Genomic DNA, 26,096 nt, shown 5'->3' with positions numbered 1-26,096 from the left:
TATCATCATTGTGCACCGATTTTTTTGTCTTGGAGTGAACCTGCTCACATTGGTCATCATACCCAGACTGTAATTCGAATGTGAAATCGATGGGTTCAGGGCGCCATACTCAACCCCATGCAGGATCTCAACGGCCACATTGGTCTAGTGCCTGAGAGGAAAGCAAAATTGTTTGCTCTGGCCTGCAGGATCGTACAGCGACGCGCTGTACCTTGGTTAGGAAATGGGCATGTTTGCAGTAAGATAGGTATCCACAGGAGCAGGGCAACGAATTCTGGAACACTGGGGCTTAGAGCTACACTGAACACAGTAGTGGTACCATGTATAGTCCTAGTTCCACATTCTGCATATCCATACGTACAGCCTTCTAGAACAACGAATGTGGCCAGAATGCATTGGTCTTATTTGTAGGGGCCCAGTACCTAGCGTGATAGTTATTTGTTCCCACTTTACACACAACATGTCCAGCTCTGGTTTGCATATCCAGTAAATTGCATTTATGACGTCTTAAGGCCAGTGGCTGTGATAAATTTTCCCAATAACGGCAACGTGATCAACAAAATAACATAAGACTGTATGGTACCCGTGTCCTTCTATCCCATAAAGATGTTGTTTGACTGTTGGCCTCTTCAGGACACACTTCATATCCCTGACACACTGAGAACATCTAGCCATGGTTTGCGGAGCTACTGTCATGCCACTCACCAGACATATCAATGGATGAACTGTGGTATATGGTTGAAGCAGGACGGAATGATGTACCTTTATGTGTCGTTCAAGCTGAGTATGACTTCATACCTAACTGTGTTAAGAGCCATGATTGCTTACAGAGGTGGCTGATCTGTGTACTAAATTTCTATCCTTTTCCTTTTGAGTCATCAGTCTTTGTAGTTGTTCAGCGAGGGGTCACTACGAAATTGCCTCATACACCAACCTCTTCATCCCAGAATAGCATTTGCATATTACGTCCTCAATTATTCGATGGATGAATTCCAACCTCTATGCAACCTCAACCACCTACAAATTTAGTCACATATCCTTCCTGCTATTATGCACATGCACTATAAATTAAATTTCTTACTTATACATTTAGGGAAATTTTTCCGACGGCAGTCCCATTAGGACACTAAAATTAATCAGTGTTTTTTTTTTTTTGGTCGTCAGTCTACTGACTGGTTTGATGCGGCCCGCCACGAATTCCTTTCCTGTGCTAACCTCTTCATCTCAGAGTAGCACTTGCAACCTACGTCCTCAATTATTTGCTTGACGTATTCCAATCTCTGTCTTCCTCTACAGTTTTTGCCCTCTACAGCTCCCTCTAGTACCATGGAAGTCATTCCCTCCTGTCTTGGCAGATGTCCTATCATCCTGTCCCTTCTCCTTATCAGTGTTTTCCACATATTCCTTTCCTCTCCGATTCTACGTAGAACCTCCTCATTCCTTACCTTATCAGTCCACCTAATTTTCAACATTCGTCTATAGCACCACATCTCAAATGCTTCGATTCTCTTCTGTTCCGGTTTTCCCACAGTCCATGTTTCACTACCATACAATGCTGTACTCCAGAAGTACATCCTCAGAAATTAGTTCCTCAAATTAAGGCCGGTATTTGATATTAGTAGACTTCTCTTGGCCAGAAATGCCTTTTTTGCCATAGCGAGTCTGCGTTTGATGTCCTTGCTCCGTCCGTCATTGGTTATTTTACTGCTTAGGTGGCAGAATTCCTTAACTTCATTGACTTCGTGACCATCAATCCTGATGTTAAGTTTCTCGCTGTTCTCATTTCTGCTACTTCTCATTACCTTCGTCTTTCTCCGATTTACTCTCAAACCATACTGTGTACTCATTAGACTGTTCATTCCGTTCAGCAGATCATTTAATTCTTCTTCACTTTCACTCAGGATAGCAATGTCATCAGCGAATCGTATCATTTATATCCTTTCACCTTGTATTTTAATTCCACTCCTGAACCTTTCTTTTATTTCCATCATTGCTTCGTCGATGTACAGATTGAAGAGTAAGGGCGAAAGGCTACAGCCTTGTCTTACACCCTTCTTAATACGAGCACTTCGTTCTTGATCGTCCACTCTTATTATTTCCTCTTGGTTGTTGTACGTATTGTATATGACCCGTCTCTCCCTATAGCTTACCCCTACATTTTTCAGAATCTCGAACAGTTTGCACCATTTTATATTGTTGAACGCTTTTTCCAGGTCGACAAATCCTATGAAAGTGTCTTGATTTTTCTTTAGCCTTCCTTCCATTATTAGCCGTAACGTCAGAATTGCCTCTCTCGTCCCTTTACTTTTCCTAAAGCCAAACTGATCGTCACCTAGCGCATTCTCAATTTTCTTTTCCATTCTTCTGTATATTATTCTTGTAAGCAGCTTCGACACATGAGCTGTTAAGCTGATTGTGCGATAATTCTCGCACTTGTCAGCTCTTGCCGTCTTCGGAATTGTGTGGATGATGCTTTTCCGAAAGTCAGATGGTATGTCGCCAGACTCATATATTCTACACACCAACGTGAATAGTCGTTTTGTTGCCACATCCCCCAATGATTTTAGAAATTCTGATGGAATGTTATCTATCCCTTCTGCCTTATTTGACCTTAAGTCCTCCAAAGCTCTTTTAAATTCCGATTCTAATACTGGATCCGCTATCTCTTCTAAATCGACTCCTGTTTCTTCTTCTATCACATCAGAAAAATCTTCACCCTCATAGAGGCTTTCAATGTATTCTTTCCACCTATCTGCTCTCTCCTCTGCATTTAACAGTGGAATTCCCACTGCACTCTTAATGTTACCACCGTTGCTTTTAATGTCACCAAAGATTGTTTTGACTTTCCTGTATGCTGAGTCTGTCCTTCCGACAATCATATCTTTTTCGATGTCTTCACATTTTTCCTGCAGCCATTTCGTCTTAGCTTCCCTGCACTTCCTATTTATTTCATTCCTCAGCGACTTGTATTTCTGTATTCCTGATTTTCCCGGAACATGTTTGTGCTTCCTCCTTTCATCAATCAGCTGAAGTATTTCTTCTGTTACCCATGGTTTCTTCGCAGCTACCTTCTTTGTACCTATGTTTTCCATCCCAACTTCTGTGATGGCCCTTTTTAGAGATGTCCATTCCTCTTCAACTGTACTGCCTACTGCGCTATTCCTTATTGCTGTATCTATAGCGTTAGAGAACTTCAAACGTATCTCGTCATTCCCTAGTACTTCCGTATCCCACTTCTTTGCGTATTGCTTCTTCCTGACTAATAACTTCAGCCTACTCTTCATCACTACTATATTGTGATCTGAGTCTATATCTGCTCCTGGGTACGCCTTACAATCCAGTATCTGATTTCGGAACCTCTGTCTGACCATGATGTAATCTAATTGAAATCTTCCCGTATCTCCCGGCCTTTTCCAAGTATACCTCCTCCTCTTGTGATTCTTGAACAGGGTATTCGCTATTACTAGCTGAAACTTGTTACAGAACTCAATTAGTCTTTCTCCTCTTTCATTCCTTGTCCCAAGCCCATATTCTCCTGTAACTTTTTCTTCTACTCCTTCCCCTACAACTGCATTCCAGTCGCCCATGACTATTAGATTTTCGTCCCCCTTCACATACTGCATTACCCTTTCAATATCCTCATACACTTTCTCTATCTGTTCATCTTCAGCTTGCGACGTCGGCATGTATACCTGAACTATCGTTGTCGGTGTTGGTCTGCTGTCGATTCTGATTAGAACAACCCGGTCACTGAACTGTTCGCAGTAACACACCCTCTGCCCTACTTTCCTATTCATAACGAATCCTACACCTGTTATACCATTTTCTGCTGCTGTTGATATTACCCGATACTCATCTAACCAGAAATCCTTGTCTTCCTTCCACTTCACTTCACTGACCCCTACTATATCTAGATTGAGCCTTTGCATTTCCCTTTTCAGATTTTTTAGTTTCCCTACCACGTTCAAGCTTCTGACATTCCACGCCCCGACTCGTAGAACGTTATCCTTTCGTTGATTATTCAATCTTTTTCTCATGGTAACCTCCCCCTTGGCAGTCCCCTCCCGGAGATCCGAATGGGGGACTATTCCGGAATCTTTTGCCAATGGAGAGATCATCATGACACTTCTTCAATTACAGGCCACATGTCCTGTGGATATACGTTACGTGTCTTTAATGCAGTGGTTTCCATTGCCTTCTGCATCCTCATGTCGTTGATCATGGCTGATTCTTCCGCCTTTAGGGGCAATTTCCCACCCCTAGGACAAGAGAGTGCCCTGAACCTCTATCCGCTCCTCCGCCCTCTTTGACAAGGCCGTTGGCAGAATGAGGCTGACTTCTTATGCCGGAAGTCTTCGGCCGCCAATGCTGATTATTTATCAAAATTTAGGCAATGGCGGGGATCGAACCCGGGACTGAAGACGTTTTTGATTATGAATCAAAGACGCTACCCCTAGACCACGGGTGCCATCTAATTAGTGTTATGAGTTGAATATTTGTGTTTCAATGGGGGGAGACCCCCTCGCTGACAGCATGAGCAGTACTCCCATGAAAGGAAACGAAAGCCGGTGTGTGTCCACACAAAAGCAAGAGGTATCTCTCTCATTATATATATATCGGTGAAGCGAAATTCGCGCACTCGGGCTTCGCAGCGCGACTCCTCACATGCCAGCGATAAAAAAATGTCTCACAAAATTTCGTCCGTCGAGTGCATCCGGCAGGAAAATGACGTTAAAGAGTGGCAATCTGGCAACACTGTGACCACATGTATGGTAACTACATCTTTCAACACACATAATATGTACATTTGGTGCAGTGGATAGAGTTTTGGGTTCGATCCTAGATTAAGGCGCATTTTTAAAATTTCCTAGTTTCATTGTAACATTTGTTACTATAATATACATCGTTTGCTAGCTCACATGTATCCTAAATTTACAATATATAGCGCTGAACATAACAAATACGTGGTTAGACAAATAAGAAACAGACAGTTGAAGCAATTGGCCTATCGATTTCGAGTTGCTAAAGATGATAGCACAGTACAATAACACAACATGTACTTGTCATTTATACTACATGTAACATCATCACTCAGATGTGACACATTAGCAACCAGCGACAATAATAATGTTAGTATTAATGACCGCATTACTTTAACAGTAGAATACTTTGTCCTCAGAACAACAGATGCTCAAAGCGACCTCCTTTCATAACCAAACGTAGCGCAACTCTCCGGATCACGCACTTCTGGACTCTTTGCAAACAAAGCTGCGTCCACAGCAACAAGAGCAGCATGGACACGCACTACCAATTCTTCCACATTCGTCGGCGGAGTAGAGTACACGTGTCCCCACAGGAAGAAATCCAGGGGAATTTTGTCAGGGGAATGCGTTGGTCATGCAAATGGACCTCCACGTCCAAGGCATTTCCCTGGAAATGTTCTGTCCAAATAATGTCGCACATTAATTCCAGCGTGTGGAGGTGAACCATCACGATGGAACCATGTCCTCTACCGAACATGCAGTCGAACACCTTCCAGCATATCAGGAAGATGGCTTGAGACGAATGTGCGACACCTTCTTGCAGTCAACTTGTAGGGGCCCAAACACCTGTCACCCAATATTCTGGCCCAGACCTGGATACCAAAGCGAACTTGATACCTACGGTTGTGGATGACGTGCAGTGCAACCTCCCACCAATGGTGGGTATTGTGTATATTGAAGACACCCTCACAAGTGAACGCTGCTTCATACGATCACATTAGGTTGTTCACGAAGTCATCATTGGCTTCCTTTTGTTGTTGGGACCATTCACAGAACTGCATCCGCTGATGGCGATCTGCAGCATACACGTGTTGCGTGGAAGTATAATGATAGGGGTGCAGCCCATACTCGTGTAGCACGTTAACGACCGCACGTTGTGCGACACGCAGCTGCCTTGCAACGCTATGTGTACTTCGCCGAGGTTTTTGGTGTATGACCTCCAGAATAGCTTCCTCAGTAGCTGGACTATGGCGAGTCCATAGACGACCTCTGTCATGCGATGGTGGAAGGAGAGAACCTGACTTCCGAAGATGCAGCTCCAGATGACAAAACTCATTTTTAATCAGGATGGCATCGACGAGGATACCTAACAGCATATTCACGAGCAGCAACACTAACCATGTTATCAGATGCTCCTAGGACCGGAAGCATATCCACATATTCATCATTCGCGTATGCCGTACGTCTGCCACACTCGTTTAGAGGTTTACAGTGAGAAAATTCGATACGTGTACGCATGTACAGAGGAGTCTGTCACGGGTACGTTACTCCACTTGCGCCCACTGTTCCACCTAATACCCCGATGACACATATTGTTCTGCATGATTCATCTCGACACCGCTAATTGTGAAACGTTCAGTTATGAATTATACTGTTTCCCTAACATAATAGATGTGATGTTTCCACAATTCCATCGATAGAATAATAATAATAATAATAATAATAATAATAATAATTCCCTGGTTGGCCGAGTATAAACACACACTGTTCCACCTAATACCCCGCTGACACATATTGTTCTGCATGATTCATCTCGACACCGCTAATTGTGAAACGTTCAGTTATGAATTATACTGTTTCCCTAACATAATAGATGTGATGTTTCCACAATTCCATCGATAGAATAATAATAATAATAATAATGCAATGAGATACCGGACTCAATATTGAAAGGCATAATTAATGGGGAAATGGTGATAATACATACAAATATTAATCGAGTTTGGACATCATTCACAACGCACGTTGCTAGTCCTACTGGTAACGTAAGGCCCTAAAGAAATCTAGGACCTGAACGAGACAACAATAATAGTTGGTACTAATCTATGGAACCACTGGAGGAGGGTACAAGGAAAACAGGTTTCGCATATGAAGCGATGAAAATAAATTCACGCCCACAACGTGGAAAGGGCTTCTTTCAAAGCAGACCAGTCTTCCATTTCTACGATTATAGGACTCGTATGTAAGTGCAAATGTTTTCTAGAGGACCCGCTGCAATCGCTGTTGACGGTTAAGATGCCAGATACCGTACCACCTGGACTATGTATAGCAAATAAAAACATACGCCTCAAACCAGTATCGAACCATCGACCTCCTGCATGCCAACCCAAAACTCTATCCACTGCACCAACTGTACAGCAAAGCTACTACCTGCTAATACAGGTAGTTAACATACATGTAGTTAGTGTTGCCACATTGTCACTCTTTAATGACCTTTTTCTGCCGGATATACTCGCCGGACGAAATTTCGTGAGAGACATTTTTTATCACTGGCATGTCAGGAGTCGCGCTGTGAAGCTCGATTTTTTTATATATATATATATATATATATATATATATATATATATATATATATATATATAGAGAGAGAGAGAGAGAGAGAGAGAGAGAGAGAGAGAGAGCTGAGAGAGAGACAAAGAAACTTATACGCGTGCCTAATATCATGTAGGCCCCACACGAGCACGCAGACATACCGCAACTGAACACCATGAATCCTGCAGGGCTGTTTTTAAATATATATCTATATACTTTTCTTTTGAAGCGCCAAGGAAATTGGTATAGGCATGCGTACTCAAATACAGAGATATGTAAAGAGGCAGAATACGGCGCTGCGGTCTGCAACGCCTATAAAATACATCAAGGGTCTGGCACAGGTTTTAGATCGGTTACTGTTGCTACAATGGTAGGTTATCAAGATTTAAGTGAGTTTGAACGTGGTGTTATAGTCGGCGTACTAGCGATGGGACACAGCATCTCCGAGGTAGCGATGAGGTAGGGATTTTCCCGTACGAATATTTCACGAGTGTACCGTGAATATCAGAAATCCGGTAAAACATCAAATCTCTGAAATCACTGCGGTCGGAAAAAGATCCTGCAAGAACAGGGCCAACGACAACTAAAGAGGATCGTTCACCGTGATATAAGTGCAACCTTTTCACAAATTGCTGCAGATTTCAATGCTGGGCCATCAACAAGTGTCCGCGTGCGAAACATGCAACGAAATATTATTGATATGGGCTTTCAGAGCCGAAGGCCCACTCCTGTACCCTTGATGACAGCACGACACCAAGCTTTACGCCTCACCTGGGTATGCCGCAGACCAGGATCGAACCATCGACCTCCTGCATGCCAACCCATGATGACTGAAAACATGTTGCTTAGTTGGACAAGTCTCATTTCAAATTGTATCGAGCGGATGGACGTGTCCTGGCATGGAGACAACCTCATGAATCTATGGACCCTGCATGACAGCAGGGGACTGTTCAAGCTGGTGTAGGCTCTGTGATGGTGTGGGGCGCATGCAGTTGGAGTGATATGGGACCACTCATACGTCTGGATACAATTCTGACAGACGACACGTACGTAAACTTCCTGTCTGATCACCTGCATCCATTCATGTCCATTGTGCATTCCGACCGACTTGGTCCATTCCAGCAGGACAGTGCCACACCCCACACGTCCAGAATGGCCACAGAGTGGTTCAAGTAACACTCTTCTGAGTTTAAGCACTTCCGCTGCACTTAACTCCCCAGACATGAACATTATTGAGCATATCTGGGATGCCTTGCAACGTTCAGAAGAGATCTCTACCTCCTCGTGATCTTCCGGATTTATGGAATGCCTGCAGTATTCCTGAAGTCATTTCCCTCCAGGACTACTTCACACATTGGTCGAGTAAATGCCACGCCGTGCTGCGGCACTTCTGCGTGCTCGCAGAGGACCTACACGTTATTAAGCAGGTGTACCACTTTCCTAGGCCGTTCCCTGCAAGATTTAACATTGGTCCCTGGTACATAAAAATTACATTGTGCTATTGAGCTATAAATATTAAGGTACAGTGTATGTATGATCTGTATGAATATTAAAAAATTTATATTTTAGTCATCGATAGGTGCTGCTACGCTTAAGAAACTAATTTGTATTAATTTCATCATAATCAAAAACAAGAAATTGTTTTGGGAATTAATGGGTTAATTTTCCTTCATATCTTAAGGAATGGCTGGTTGAAATGGCTCTGAGCACTATGGGACTCAACTGCTGAGGTCATCAGTCCCCTAGAACTTAGGACTACTTAAACCTAACTAACCTAAGGACATCACACACAGCCATGCCCGAGGCAGGATTCGAACCTGCGACCGTAGCGGTCGCGCGGTTCCTCTTAATGAATATCAACAACGGAAGATTATTGATGCGCATTTGGTACGTAAGTTTCTATAGTGATAAACCAACTGTCGATATCAAAGCTATTGAGCTTGGGATCATGACACCATAGGCAATCAATGAGAAACTTTTGTGTGCTGAAGGAAATGGAAAAACTGGATTTACACGTGGTATGTCACTAAAGATAACAGTTACATTTTGAAAAGCAACATCATAGTTTTAGTGACGATCGATACTCTCCATAAAATCCAGACACTGTAAGAATTTGTGCAATGAATTCGCCAGATTTAGAGAGCGTCACAAAAAGAAACCAGTTACAGCAGATTCATATTTAAGTGAAATGGATCATTTGAGAGGAAGAAACACAGTAATATAAAAAGACTAGGTTCCTACTCATCATATAGCGGAAATGATGAGTCACAGACAAGCACAACGACAAAAAAAAAAAAAAAAAAAAAAAAAAAAAAAAAAAAAAAAAAAAATTGTCAAATAAGTAAGCTTTCGGCCAAAAAGACCTTTATCGGCACAGACACGCACACGTAGCTCACGCACACATGGCCACCGTCTCTACTTATTTGCGACTCAGCATCTTCGCTATATGGTGAGTAGCAATCTATCCTTTTCATAATATATTCATTATTCCATTCTGGATTTTTCATCATGTATACACTGGAAACCAAGATTAAAACAGATATCCACTATTTCCTCGTCCTGTGTCTAATTCACGTTATAATCATACAAACTGTCAACAGATGTCCGTACGATCGTGTCTTGCACGGAAGCTGGCATTCAGGTCAACGAACAATCTCGCCAACGATGCCGTCTGGGCACCTACCAAACGGCATAGTGTTTGCCGGGTAGTCCTGCATCCGCAATCGCTGTGTACACAGTCACAGGCGGTGAAGTGTGGCACACAGAAGAAGAATAGCAAACTCTCTGCGGTGATGGGCCATGGGAAGAATGAAAGCAGTACAGTCACTAACTGATGTGGCCCGCTGGCTTAATGTGAGTCGTTCTGTTGTTTTCCGGTTTTGGCGACAGTTTATAGAGATCGGAACTATTCCGAAGACCAGGGCTGGGCCGACTACCTGTAACATCAGAAAGAGAGAACCGTTATTTGGCTGTAAGACCACGACGGTACCGCCTTATCAATGCACTGCAACTGCCATCTGACCTCGAGGCATCCACTGGACGTGCTGTAGGAACGGAAACGGTGTAGAGAAGGCTTCGGCAGATTGGCTTTTATTTTCGGAAACCTGCTGTATGTGTACCTGTGACGCGTCTTCACACAAGATGTGAGTTAACGAACATTGTGCTGTCATTTAAATATCTGGCCGAAAAAGTCAGCCTACAGGAATTGTGAAACGAGCCCTATAGTCCAAGACCGCGTGCCACAAATGGCGCACATTCACCACGAGATGGGGAAACTCACAGGCGTCTATTGTCTATTGAGGCTTAAGCGTTGCAGTGTGCGAGTGAGACAGACGAGAACCAACGTTGTAGGGAAACCCAGTAGAAGGCTTTTGTGTCCAGAGTTAAATATGGCGGACCTAATATCGGATATGAAGGGAAACATTTATGGAAACTATCATTTCCTCCACACAAAACACATTGAACCATGACAGCATGAAGCCGCATTGTATCATTAGGTAATAGAATATTTGTTGTAAAGTTAGTGCATGACAGTTACTTTTGTTCTTTATTTATTTATCAAAAAGCACATTGGTGCAAGGCTACTGGCCGTGGCAATCAAAACTAGAAGGAAATTGTAATGGTTTTGTGTAAAAGAATTTAACGTTGTTACGTAATGGATAGTATTGTTACTTCATTTAGGACGTTAAAGTCGTCAAGCTTTGATTATTTAGGTATATTAAAATGTAAAATAATGCAGAATAAGGTGTAGCCAATCAGATGAACGGCTTGAGGGAAGGGAACTGCACTAGTCAGTTGAGCGACGATGTTCGGCGCGCGGGGGTCGCGCCCAGAGATGGGCAGAGGGACAGAGCTGGTGGAGAGTGGAGACGTGAAAGTGGACGGTTGGTCCTTAGGCAGCCAGGAAGTGAAACGACTTAGAATATTTCGCGTTGTGTGGTATCGCGGGACTTAGTCTCTGAGCGGTGCGCTTTTCGTGTAAATATCGGTATTGGACTTATGTCTCACGATGAGATTGTGAATGATCTAACTGTGCCAAATGGATATGCCCTCGAGTGTAACAGTAACTCTAAATACTATCACTTTCGCTATTAGTTTCCTTTCTGAATAAACATTATTCTAACAAAATCGCAACTGTGTGGCCTGCATCATTTATGGGTCTTTAGTTCCTGATATTATCATTACTGCTCTTATATGTTATGTTAACATTGTATTTCGCAAACTTGTCATCAGCCAGACAACTTAGCCAAAGAGTCACAAGTGTATAATTTCGGGCGTGTAATGCGACACGTGTGGTTCAACCCCTTGATGTGTTTGAGCCAAGACATTTCGACGAAGAGGAACCGCATGTGAGCCCAAACATCTATGGTATGTTAGCTCGCAAAGGCGAAGTCTAGAGTGGAGCCATCAACATGCAACCTGAACAGTGAACAGTGTGCCAATGTTCTTTTCACAGATGAGCCCCGATTTTGTCTGGACAGTGATTATGGATGGATTTGCATCTGTAGGGAACGTGAAACACGATTTCGGGACCCAAACACTGTGGAAAGACACTGATATCGAGGATGATACCTAATGATGTGGGCAGTGATTATGCTAACCACTCGACCACCTCTTCATAAAATTGTACCGTTGCATCACGTCAGCATCCAGCAACCGCTCTCCAAGACTTGTGAGCAGCGCTGCACGAAGAATGGGCGTTATTGACATCATTCAGATCATGCCCCGTCGTTTGTCGAGCTTCTATTGCTGCCAATGGTGGTGACACCCCACACTGAGCGCATTAACCAGTTGTCGATATGCGTGTACAAATCTGTTAAGTTGGAAAAAACGGAGAACATTGTCTATCGTTATGCATGATGCAGTCAGTTGTTTACGTACTGTATTTTTTATATTGTTTCTATTTTACTGTAACCTGGTTATACCGTTTTGTGGCAAAATAGACGCAGCCTTGCAAATTGTTTGTGTGTGTTTGTTTGTGTGTGTGTGTGTTTGTGTGTGTGTGTGTGTGTGTGTGTACGTGCAGATATTCTGCTGGTGACTGATGATGGTGTACTGAACAACATTACATCAGTGTTTACGTCATTTGCAGACAATTAGTTACAGCAATTACAAGTCAGATTTTTAGGTTGGTTAGTTCATCCAAGTACATGGGACAAGAGCAAGTCATTAGAGTTTATTTTCCCCTTGGCGGCTGGACAGGTGTTGAAATGTGGCCACATGGACGCAAAATGGCTAGTCTATACTCTCAGGGATAGTCCACATACTGGTGCAGTTACGACAGTGTAGAAAACATCCGGTAGTAAATTACATGATTATTTTGCAGGAAAACTGTTACGCGCAGAGAAAAAAACTACGGATACATTGATATGTGTACATTTTAAGGTAACATAAAAATATTTGCAGTTATACCCATTACACCCTGTAGATACAGGGTGGTTGTTTTAACTTGAGACAACTAAATATCGCGAAAACTGTTCTGCATGAAAAGTTAATATTAGTGAAGGAAATATCTGTTTTTGCAACAAGTGGTCACCTCCTAACAACCACTCTTGCAGGGTGGAGTCAATTTTGTATTTTCAAATGAGAACCGCCGTTTTATTGCTTATTCGGATTCTATGCCAAAAAATACGTGTACGGAGGGTTGATCAGACAATTGTTCTCACTTCGTGGCAGATGGCGCTGTAATCGACAAATTTCTAGAGTTCCTGTTTTGCAATTAAGAACTGACGTATCTGATTCTATATTTCATTTATGATGTAAATGTAAGCCTTTGTGTTCTAACGGTTGATATTTACGCTGGAAATTTAGATTCAGTTTGGCATTTCCGGGAAATAAGCTACTTGATAACGTAATTTTCTCTTCCCATGGGCACGATTGTGAGAAGTCCTCAAACCATTGAAATTCTTGATATCTGCGGGGCTGATTGTGGTGAGCCCCCAGCCTATCGGAGTGCTTGATTTCAGCGGCTGTTCTCGAACCCCGCCGTCGGGCTCACTGGTTTCGATGAGTGTTTCCATCTAACCGCTGTAAATGTCTCATTAACCACTGTGCGGCTACCCGCGGAATACAAACCACAACCATTGTAATAAGGTAAAATGTCGATGAAGTAGTAGTGGTAGGCGCACATGCCATTGATACTCAGCGAAGCCAATCACCCCAATAGGAGAGGCAAGAGTACTCATTGAAGACAAGCACGTCAATCCTGGACTGCAAGGGGACTTACCAAAATCAAGCATCCTCATGGGAATAAAATACTGTTATATCCACGTCGCCGTTCCTGGATCACGCTATAGGTGCTTTCTAACTAGAAATTGAAACTGCTAAATATATTGTATTGTACAAACAAATTTGTAACACTATCCAGCGAGCTCTGAAGACATAAATAAAGGGAGGTTCACCCTCACATCCTGCTTGCTCTTGTCACCAGCAAATGGCTGCTCTGGAGTAAAACGGGCACGTACTACCACCAGCAGATGGTTGCAGTGTAAAATCGATCAACGTCCGATTAACTAACCGCAACTTCTTACTTCCACTTCCAGAAGGCTGCACAGTTGCAAAACGCAGCAGAGTTGTAAATTAATTATTTTCCACATACAAGACATTGAAAAATTCTAACATTTCTGTAACATATGTCTAAAGTGCAACAAATTGCATTTTTTTACACTGAGTTAATATATTAAAAATTGCTCTGAGACTCAAATCAAGTGATGTGGCATCATAATATTGCGAGAAATACGCCTAAATTGTAAAGTAAAGTGTTAGTTAATTTGCACATACGAAAATATTCGCAAATTAGTGCCCGAAATTCTGAAGTATGTACGACATAACTAATCTACAGCTAACATTTGAGAATGTAGGCCCAGTAACTGCATGACGTAAAACTAACCTAACGAGGGTTACAACAGCAGAAAAAAATACATATTAGCTAAAAGAAATTCGACGCTAACGGCTAAACAGGCAGATTCAAACTGACAAATTAGGCCAACTATTAGCCTGCCAGTGTGGCCGAGCGGTTCTAGGCGCTTCAGTCTGAACGGTGCGACGGCTACGGTCGCAGTTTCGAATCCTGCCTCGGGCATGGATGTGCGTGATGTCCTTAGGTTAATTATGTTTAAGTAGTTCTAAGTTCTAGGGGACTGATGACCTCAGATGTTAAGTCCCATAGTGCTCAGAGCCATTTGAACCATTTTTAGGCCAACTATTGACGTAAATCACAACAAAATGTTTCTGCATTCAAATTGTTTTGAAGCATCGCTTTATGAGGGAGAAAAATAATACATCCTATTACTCACATAAAATATACGAACGACGTTACTGAATCAAAAAGTGCAATTACTACAGATGACATACACCTACTATAGCCGGCCGGAGTGGCCGTGCGGGTCTAGGCGCTACAGTCTGGAACCGCGTGACCGTTACGGTCGCAGGTTCGAATCCTGCCTCGGGCATGGATGTGTGTGATGTCCTTAGGTTAGTTAGGTTTAAGTAGCTCTATGTTCTAGGGGACTGATGACCACAGCAGATAAGTCCCATAGTGCTCAGAGCCATTTGAACCATTTTTGAACCTACTATAGATTATGTATAATAACCACAGTCTGCATTCAAACTTACAGTGATAAAAACACAGCAGAGTAGTAATTAATTATCTTGCATAGCTAATATGTTACAGTATTCTGAAGCGTCTGAAAAATACATGAGTGATGCAAAAAGCACGATGTTTATATCCTCATATCTGCCAAATTAGTGGCCAAAATAATAAAGTATCCCATTACTAATAACAGCTAACATTCGAAAATGTTGGCGTAATAAATCGATGACATAAAACTGACCTGACCAGTTTTACAACAGCAGAAAAAATTGCGTGAAAGAAAAAAATACGACGTGGTTAAATAGACACGCTTAATCTTTTGCAACCAATTAGGGCTAATCTTGACGTGTCCCACAGAACAGTATTTCCACTTTAAATTGTTCTGAAGAAGCATTTTAGGAGAGAGAAAGATAATGCATCATGTTAATCACTAGAACAAAATATAAACGACATTACTGATTGGAAATAACTCCTATTGTTACAAATGACAAAGACTTACAAGAGGCTAAGCAGTTAGGCTAAGCAGTTTGCAATCAGAACTACAAATAAATTCTCCAAATTCGTCACTGTGAGACTTGGTGTCATGGCGAACCTACGTTTTCTCCTACATGGGAACGGCAGTGTGAGAGCAAGAGGAATACTGGAAAAAATAGCAATGAAGCACTGGAAACGATTTCGAGGAAATGTGAACATCCTGTGGCTATACCATATGAAGTGGAACTAGCCGACGTCCAAATGGATGTTCTAACGGAATAGCTGCCTGAAATTTGGACATAACTCAATATTTGACCGAGATTTTGAACAAAGTGGAGCTGTGCCTACCAAGTATCAAACTACGACTTCCGTTTGGGAGAAAACAGCCAGGGAAACATCAATGTGATTGTGGACAACGATAAGACGAAATAGACTGCTTAACGTGAGTGACTTCTAATTGTAAAGATATACAATAAACTTATATGTCAAATCACAGGTCTTGGATTAAACAAAGTCAAAGGTAACCGTCTTATAGATTTTTAATGTGTCCGGACACACGACTACGAGAAACTTTTACATCTACCTTGGCTAAGGACCTTGGTATTACCAGGCTGGAGGCTGCAACATACGACTATAGAACAAATTGTGCTTTTGACTCTGTGCAAGACTTTTAAGTGTATTATACTCTGACAAATGGTATTTGCAATAAGCTCCACTGTGATCTTGGCCAATCGCACCCATGTGGTGCCAGTGAACTAATAACTTAAAGCACAGCTACTGTGCGGTGCTTAATAACGTTCTGCTATTTGTCTACTGGGGTAATAAGAATACCCGAAAATTGACTGGTGTACAAATAATCCTTCTTGCCTTTCAAGAGGGTGAAAAGCTTATCAATTACACAGTGTCGGCATAAACTTATAATTATTTTCCCGTAAACTCCATGGAGATTCTTAACACTGACTCCGACAAAGACCAAAAAAATTTCACAGACATGCTATACTAAAGCAGGGGAAATATATTTCTCTTAATCCAGGACACTGTTCTCCACAATACAATCAAATACAGATATTGCCGAATTAGGACTGTTTCTCACAAACAATTTTATTCCATGAGTCCTATGAAACAAGTAAATGTATTGCACAGACTTAAAAGATTTCCCTTTATAGAAATGACGTCTTTATGTGCTGTCCTTGCGGTGTGTGTACGAAAATAAAAACTAGAAATGGAAGAGATCGAAGTTTAAAAGAGGAAAAATCGGGTATATGGCGAAGACAAATGCCATAAAGGAAGAATATAAACTGCATTTGGAAAAAGGAAAAGCTATTGCAGATGTGCAGGTAAGGCTTACATATTGCCTACAGTGAAATCTTACTATAAATGGGTAGTATAAAATACCTGCATTTACTGTAAACAGCACTGGTAAGTAGTCATGTGTTGGGGTCCTAGGCGAAAATGATGGATTAGAGCACGTTTCCCACATGAAAGGACACAGGAAAAGCCTGTTTATAAAGATCCGTTCACACATGGATTTGTTTACAAAGAATGGTTACATTGTTCCTAAATGCGCTGGTCTGGATGTTGTGCACCTAACAACGTAACAACCATTTGCAGAGCTTAAAACCAACGGAATAGCAGCTTGTAATGGCTGCGGAACGCCACACATAGACTAACAATTTTTCTGTATGCAGAGATGACAGCAGGCTGATGCGGAGCGCTTCCGAATTAGGGTTACAAGCTGCTATTCCATCAGTTTTAAACTCTGCAAACGGTTTTTATGTTGTAATCGGCTGAGCTTTATTTGCAACTTATATGTATTCGGACACAATACCACAGCATTCAGAATCCAAATAAAAAGATGTAATAGAATCTTAAGGCTGAGAACAGGATGGATTGTGAGCTTTAACCCTTTCAAGACTCCGTAAGTTTTGTCCAGACACAGTCTAACAGTATTTACGATGTGCTCAACTCGACTTCGTGCCAATCGCTTTTCATAAAGTATCCAGACCTGCGACTGTATGAAACTTTTTATGTCTATCTATGCTAATAAGCGTGGTATTACCAGGCTGGAGACTACTGAATAATCGATCTTTTGTTTCACCTCTGTGCAAGACTCTTTATGTATGACTTGTAGCTTTCTTTACAACTACTCTATTGTGGAATAAAATTGTGTCACTTTGGCAATTAGTGGTAATTCCGCACAGCTATTGCTGCTTAATCAAATTATTTTATCTTTGTTTCCCATGTATTGCGGCGTTGATATCTTCGTCTCTGCAGGCTGGCACTGTCATCTTCTTACACTTCAATGTTGAGGTGCCATACCTCGTAATATATGCAACCATTTTGTTTGAGCTTTGCTTGTTGGAAGTCCTAACATGGACGATGTGGTATGGAGCTTTATATTAAGCATCAAAATTATGGATTGGTAGAATCTCTAACGACATTTCCAGATGTAATCCACTAATTTTTTACAACACGACGATTTCCACACCTATATATCTATACGATATAGAGAATAGCATCGTTTTAATAGGTTTAGTGGCGTTTGTTTAGCGTTTATAGCCATGGAGGATAGTCATACAAAGTCCTGCGTTAGGCGTTTGGCCTATTATGATGGTTCTTCGGGTCTGCAAGGCGTACGAAATCGATCTTTCGTATGACTTTGTTTATATTACGATAAAACAGACAATTTAGATGCGGTAATTTCTAATTTGTGCTCGCAAAGTTTTACACGTCTCAGAGTATACGATAAGTAGTTTTTTTTTTTTTTTCAAGACGCAAAAATGTGCTTGATGACTTGTATCTTTCTTTTCAACTACTCTGTCATGGAACATAATTACGTCACTTCGACAATTAATGGCAATACCCCGCCGCTAACGCTGTTCTAATCGCGTTATTTCATCTCTGTTTCCTGTGTATTATGGCGTTGATATTGCAAGATAACGTTAATAAAATAGGAGACCCTGGTTGGGGACGCTAATTGCAAGATAGCGAAAACTATTTATATAAAAGGTGATCCTGCAGGGTACGCTAAATTGCAAGATAACACTTGACAGGGAACGCTAAAATTAAAGTTATCCTGGCAGGGTACGTTAAATGGAATGCTTACGAAATTTTATCCTTCTGACAAGGTCCGCTAAATTGAATGTTTACTCTTTGCAGTTGACCCAAAAATGCATGATATCCTAGTAGAGTCGTACACAAAGAAAGTTAACATTTGGATTGGCTATATTAAAGTGATGATTTGATTGAGAAGGCAGCATAAATTTAGTTTACTGACAACATTTATTTTTCCACACACACAAAAAAAAAAAAACAAAAGAAACAAAGAGGTCTAATTAGACCTAAACAGATTATTTTCGTATATCGTAAACGACTAACAGGTGGCTTAAGACCACGATAGACAAGGATCCTGGGTGGCAGAGGTGAGTTAAATACACTGGCCCTAAAAAAATGTGGATAACGCGATCTTTAATTGTTCTGACGCTGAACAGACTTTGACAGTTCAATCTACATTAGGCTATGTGGTTGCAGCTGAGAGCAAGTGGCGATTGGGGTTTGTACGCCTAGACAAGGCCGGAGCAGCAGTACTTTACCCAGTTTGCTTGGTGCAGCGATGTAACTTGCATCTGGTGAGTCGTGTGCGGCAGTGGCCAGTCGTAAGGCAGCACCTGTGAGTAGATAGCGCCACGAAAGAAATGAAAAACCCCACTTTCTAGCGATCAGGCAGACGGATCGCAATTTACTCTCTACTAGAGCCCTGAAATCACGGAAGATTCCAGTGTGTGACACACCCGTTCGCTGGTCGTACCAAGGACCAATTCGGTTCACTTATACCGCAGAGCGCCCAAGGATGCCGAACGGCGAGACTGGTAAACAAAATCGAGTAAGTGTGCCCTCGGCAAACGAGAAGTCCGGTACAGTGAAAACTTCACCACGGGCTCCCCAGTCTAACTTCACGCAAGTTGAGTCAGTCTTAGGACAGGTCCCAAGTACCAACCACACCTGCAAGAGCTTCGACCAGAAGTTGCTTCCAGACCAAAATCCAGAGTGCCTCTCAGACCGAGCCAGAGTGCCTCGCACCTCTCCAGATAAATAATTCCCGTTTTTCCGCACAGTATACGAACGACAACGCGTTCCATTCCGTCTTGAGCCAACCACCGAACCTTAGAGGCGCTAAATTTCCCCTCCTACACCCCAGCACAAACTCACGACCAACCAGCACAAGAGTTAATGAACTGCGTCTCTGAAAAAAAAGAAGCCGCCAATTGCTGACTTTTTTAAGTTTTCGCGGTAGGAGAAGGTGTTTTTCTCTGAAGTCGCATCGCTTCTCACAGCAACAAGCGAACAGATACAATCTTGCAAATCTTTATTTTACAGATCTTAATTGCCTGTGCCTTCGAGCAAGTTAGTCCTAGCTATGAAGTGTAATAAAGTTTCTGTCTTTAAAAGTTTCCCAGACGCCAGCGTTTCCTCTACGACCAAGGCGGCAGATGGAAGTGGGTCACAGGCCCCTGTGCAGTTTCGGCAAACACGAAAACTTGTAAATTTTTATTACGCGTGGTGCAGTCCACAATGCCCGGTTTACAACCCCAGTGTGTAGACGCGTCCTTTCAGTCCGTCGCCCTCAGCCCAGCTTTCGGCTATTGCTGATGCAAGTAAAGCGGACATTGTCCTGCTGGAAACCCGTCTCGACTTGGGGGTGCTTTGCCGGCCCCTATGCGACTGTGGGCCTGTCCGCCAGATTTACTGAGTGATGGGTCGCCGCCAGTTGCTTTCAACTTCCAAACATGCCGTTTCTACGAACTAAGAACCATAAAAATACCTCATGCTTTTAGCTCCATCAACGCCTGCTCAGTCTGTTAACTTTCTGGTGTCTCGCACAAGCTGCGTAACGTTATAACAAAATCCTTCTAAAAAAAAGGTGAGACTGTACTCTCTAAATATCTTCGTCTCTGCAAACTGGCACCGTCATGCTGCCACGCTGCATTGTTTGGGTACCATACCTTGTAATATTTACAGCCAGTTTGTTTGAAATTTGCTTTCTGAAAATCCAGATATGAATCATGTGGTTGGGTCCTTGACATTTAGCGCATATTTCGGCTGTAGCAGCATCAAGGGCTGGTAGAATCTCTAACATAGTATCCGGCTGTGACCTATGCTTTGGGGCACAGGACCTGTGGCTAAACCGTGTCTCCACAATATCCTATCTTTCAGGAGTGCTAATTCTGCAAGATTTGCAGGAGAACTTCTGTAAAGTTTGGAAGGTAGGAGAAGAGATACTGGCAGAAGTAAAATTGTAAGGACGGGGCGTATGTCATGCTTGGTGGCTCAGATGGTAGAGCACTTGCCCGCGAAAGGCAAAAGTCTCGAATTCGAGTCTCGGTCCGGCACACAGTTTTAATCTGCCAGGAAGTTACACACCTACATATTTGTACGTTACGGAGAATAACTTTATTTTTATACATGTTGCCCGAGCTATCGACTCTAACGCTGTCTTTCGAAAGGCCACATCTCTCACTGCTACTCTCTTTGGTCGTCTTCAAAAATGATTCAAATGGCTCTGAGCACTATGGGACTTAACATCTGTGGTCATCAGTCCCCTAGAACTTAGAACTACTTAAACCTAACTAACCTAAGGACATCACACACATCCATGCCCGGGGCAGGATTCGAACCTGCGACCGTAGCAGTCGCGCGGTTCCGGTTTGGTCGTTTTTCTCGTTTGTTTATATAAAGCGCAGTTCAAGTGATATTTTGTGATAAAGCACCTTATCGCTACGCTTCATAACACAACAGTCGCGTTGTGCATGTGTTTGGGCAGTGTACTTGATTACAGATTTTATTTTTACGGTCTGTAAGTTCCCGAAATGCTGCTGGGCAGACTGAATACACATGTTACGTATTTAATAACTTGTGCTACGTAAACTTTACATTTTTCAACACATTTTAGAATACTGTGACCACTTATATTCGTAGCAAATACAGTCTGTAAATGTTTTAGAAGCCTTACCACCGCAGTTCTGTTTGCAAACTGCTGTTATTCTACATAGTCTCCTGTAGGCCTGTGTCATTTGAAGTAATAGGAGCTTTTTTCAGTGATTAGCATCGTTTATATTCTTCTAGTGGTCAACACAATGCATTATCTTTCTGCTGCCTAAAGTGGTACATCAGAACAATTGAAATGTGGAAGTATTGTTTTGTGGCACACATCAAGATTAGACCTAATGAGTTACAGCACATGAAACCTATCTGTTTGCCTGCTTAGTGTTGAAATTTTTAGACAACATGTATTTTTTCTGCTGTTATAAGCCTAGTTAGGTTGATTTTACAACATCGAATTATTGGGTCTACATTCTCAAATGTCAGCGATTATTAACATTGGGGTACATACTGTATAACTTTGGATACTAATCTACCAAACACTTGTATATGTGCAAATTAACTTGAACTTTATTTTACAATGTATGTGCACTTTTCACAATATTGTAGCACCACATTACTTCATTTGAGTCTCACAGCAACCTTTAATGTATTAATCTGAATCAGGTTCTGCATAGTCACTGTAAAACATCGCAATTTGTTGTACTGTCTAGAATTTTTAACATTTTAAAATTATTTATCATCTTACATGTGGAAAATAATTAATTTACGGCTCTGCTGTAGTTTTTAAGTGTGCAGGCATCTACTGATGGCACTTAGAAGTTGCAGCAAGTCAACGCAGAGTGCAGCCATTTGCTGGTGGTTTTAGGTACTCGTTTTCTCCTGTACATCCATCTGCTGGTGCGAGGAGCAAACAGACTGTGAAAGAGGATTTGCCTTATTTACATTTTCAGAGTTCTTGGGATAGTACTTAAGGTAAAAGATTCATTTTCAACTAATAAGAGTTCTTGATTCATTATTTACATTTTACAACAAACGTTGGTTTTTTACTGTGTGTAGAGAAATACGCTATCTACTCGTTCCAACATTCCTTGACGAACATTCCTTGACGAATGGTGTGTAACTTCAAATCGAAGTTACCAATATGAGAACGTTTTGGAAGACAATAATGCAAACACAGTTGCAGAGCGGCGGGGCGCGGAGCTCAAGGTGCATCATACCGGATTTGCGGAAGTGTAGCGCACAGTGGGTGGGAGTTCTCGTGTTAGCAAAATATGATATGCATGTGAACAGTAGTCGTGTGTCATTTCCACGAATGCTGTGTATATGTGTGTGTGTGGGGGGGGGGGGGGGAGAGGGTGGAGGGTGCTTCATGAAAAACTTGCAGAAGTGCAGGGTGGGAGGCCCTTCCTCCTTAACTTTGTCACGTGGCGGAATGTCATGATTCCAGGAACGATCTTGGAGATAAGGAAGTGTTGATGCTGACGTCAGCGAAACTTGACTTGTACAGTTGTCTCAACTGTGATATGGCACCTGATGTGTAATCTGATAATGCTTTATCTGATCAGTTCCTGAAATTACATTTCTTATTCTGTCAGTTCCTCGCCAGTTTTATTCCGTCCGTCCAGTATTCATTTGACTTCCCCTTACAGCATCATGAGCAAAAGCTGAGGTCACTGTTAATATTGTATACAAGGCTATTGATATATAACATGAACAACAAGGATCCCAGCAGACTACGCCAACGGCTGAAGTAATTTCGACTTCTGTCAATCACTATCCATCCAATACAACATGTTGCGTCCTCCCTGCCAAGAAATCTCAATCTAATCACAAATTTTTATTGATATACCACACTTCTGTTACTAAACGTTGGTGTAGTATTGAGTCAAATATTTCCTGAAAGGTTGGATATACAGCATCCACTTGACTCGCTTGAGCCATGGCTTTCAGGGTGTCATTTGAGAAAAGCTCAAGTTTGGTTTCGTATGCACAATATTTTCGGAATCCAAGATGATTGGCGTATAGAAGGTCATTGTGTTCGAGACAGAAGATGTAGAAGAGAATTTTAAGATATCATGACTAGGAAGAAGGTGTCAGGCAGCTGGTAACAAATAAGAGTAGAGGACAATGCACTGGACACTGATATTTTATATCTAATTGGACAGAATAGCGATTATGCTGTTATTCTTCTCTTGTTAACCAGATATCATAGTTCACAGGATCTGTAAGAGCTATATTTCTACTTGCAAGGGAGCGTTAGATTATATGAAATAACAAAGAACGATAGCAGGGTTGGAGCATAGGTATCGCCGAAAATGTCCTCTTAATATTACCTCATTCTGTTTAAAAGTTAATATCTTTAAAAATGCGTCTAGCTGTTTCAGAAACAATTCGAAATCGCCATCTGAAATCCAGTATGCATAAGCATCTGTAAGGGGCTGGTAGGGGGGTCTTGGGGGGGGGGGGGGATTGGCAGAGGGAGCACTTACCGCCCCCACTCTCATTCTCTGCTCTTGGAATGTGGAGTACAGAGATTTTTTTCTCATTCATTACAGAACTGTCATACACTTCTAGACTTGATGGGGCAACGATCAGTTGTCTGGATATAATGAATTTTGTGTGTTGCACATAAAATTTATTTCTTAATTGATTATGTCATTTATATAAAAATGGCAATTTTATTGTATTGTGTGCCTTCATTTCTCTTCCTTCTTTCTGGTTCGCGCCCTCTAAAAAAACTACTAATTCTAACGTGAAGTCGTCACTGCAAGTGGGCATTGCGAAATGAACCAAAAGTACACGATTATTAATAGTAACTGGACAAATGAGTCGCAGTAAAGTACCTATATCTTCATACTGTTCATTCTGCCGCCTACAATTCATCAGACTGCTTGGGAATTACGAGCGATTAGCGATAGATAATTGATGACAGATCGCGCTACATGGCGACGAATTGCAACGGCCCTTTATGACGGTAAAGTCGAACACCGCGGCTCAGCACTTCTGAAGTCTACCAATGTGCACTCAAATTATCCCCGCCACTCCGGCGCGAAGCTACTCCACGAAAAAGTGTCAAGGTCAGTGGCCGGAAGTTTGTGGCATCAGTCGCTCTCTCACCGTGTACGCGCGCAGTCGAGTTTTGCAGTTTGTCGCCAAAGTGTAAATACTAGAGATGTCTCTCGAAGAATTTCTAGGTCGCAGGTACAAATTAGTGAAGAGTGAAAACTTCAATGAGTACATGAAAGCGATCGGTAAACGGCGAAATTGGTTCATTCTCTGCGAAAATGTTACTAACTGCTTACACATCTGTTTTTCAATAACTACTTCTTGCACCTGGATTTTTCATTAATTTTTCCTGGCACAACTAATCGAGTAAATGGAATGGCTTTTACTAACTCATTCTCATTGCTTTCATAAGCAATAACCAACCTGTTTTCATATCTTGAGTAATTGTCAGCGTGTAGCTTCACTCCAGTATCTGTAGTTAGTGCGGTATTTACTTCTTTTATGTTGCTTCATTTGCATTTTGCACATATTACATGCTACTGTTAATAAAGTTACAGAAAGATGCCTTGAGAAACGGTAGTAAAAAATGTATTTCTTTTACGGAAAAAAGATAAATTATTTCTACAATTTCTTATGTGTACTGAGACAATTGGATTTACACTAAAAGTTCAGTGTCAAACAGCTGCCGACGGTATTTACAGACAACACTAACTCAATACCACGATACAGCCGATAACGCACGACGGAATTATATCGTTGAATTCTGCACAGAGGTCTGTTCTTCATTCGTATTTTCGGGCACAAAACACACATCCTCCTTAACAAAAACTCAACAGATTATTTACCAAACAGCCAATACGCGCTAGTATTACGTTTCTCGTCCGTGATATGTAACGTGCACCCAGATACATCGAATCCAAGATGGCCAAGTCGTCAAAGCTGCTGACTTTTAACGAAGTCCACTGACGCGCCGCGTGCGGAGTGTGGCGCTCACGTCGCGTGAGGTCACACTGACGTCACGTATCCCCTCCACGAGGAAGCTTTGTCGCGAGCTACGCTCGAAGAAAACAGCGACTCCTGGGAATTTATTAAAAACACAGCAAAAGTCACTTTCGAAAACTGAAGTTTCAGGATTCTAAAGTAGCAGAGCTAAAAAAAAGACAATTTTATTCTGGTCTTCAGTGTAAACATTGACAATTTACAGCGGTAAATGGAGGAAATTAGTAACTAAGGAAGCCAAAGGATGGCTTATTACTAATGACAATCAAGTAGAAACACTCTGAATTGAAATGTGGTGCTGATAATGAAGGAGGGATTCGACAATTTTCACGATTACTTATGATAAATGTACTGGTATAACTATTGGCACTGTGGAAACACACAGACGAAATTACAAATTTAACATAAATAAAAGTCATCATGAAGGCAATCTAAGTGGAATAACAATAAATAGCTATAAAAATATAGATGTAATTGCCATTCACTGTCACTGGACGCATGGTCGGACGACCCAAGATTTGAAAACAGGAAAGTTAGTCGTTACTCTTGCAGAGAAATTCCACAATTATTTCGTTTCGACAGCAAATGACACCAGAAGATCATAACTCATAGAGAGCCAATAAAGACAAGGAGTGGCCAGTCGTCTGATGCTTGCTATGCTTGCTATGCTTTTGCCAGAATGGGCAAGTGATGTACGATTAAGAAACATCGTAAGTTATCGTAATAAAATAAGAGAGATCAGAGCTCGTACGGAAAGATTTAAGTGTTCGATTTTCCTACGCGCTGTT

General features: G+C 41.8%; 1 protein-coding gene across 1 annotated transcript in view; it reads left to right on the top strand.

Annotated features, from left to right (window-relative positions):
* Positions 1 to 24,406: 24,406 nt before the first annotated feature.
* The window catches only part of LOC124545197 (fatty acid-binding protein, muscle-like), a 31,615-nt gene continuing 29,925 nt past the window's right edge, over positions 24,407 to 26,096 (top strand). The window contains exon 1 of the mRNA XM_047124061.1: positions 24,407 to 24,554. Coding sequence (XP_046980017.1) covers positions 24,476 to 24,554 — 79 coding nt within the window. The 5' untranslated portion in view covers positions 24,407 to 24,475. The remainder of the gene's footprint in view (positions 24,555 to 26,096) is intronic.

Source organism: Schistocerca americana, chromosome 8, assembly GCF_021461395.2.
Source record: "Schistocerca americana isolate TAMUIC-IGC-003095 chromosome 8, iqSchAmer2.1, whole genome shotgun sequence".
Classification (NCBI taxonomy): domain Eukaryota; kingdom Metazoa; phylum Arthropoda; class Insecta; order Orthoptera; family Acrididae; genus Schistocerca; species Schistocerca americana.
Note: the sequence above shows the minus strand (reverse complement) of the source record. Positions and strands in the feature narration are given on the sequence as shown.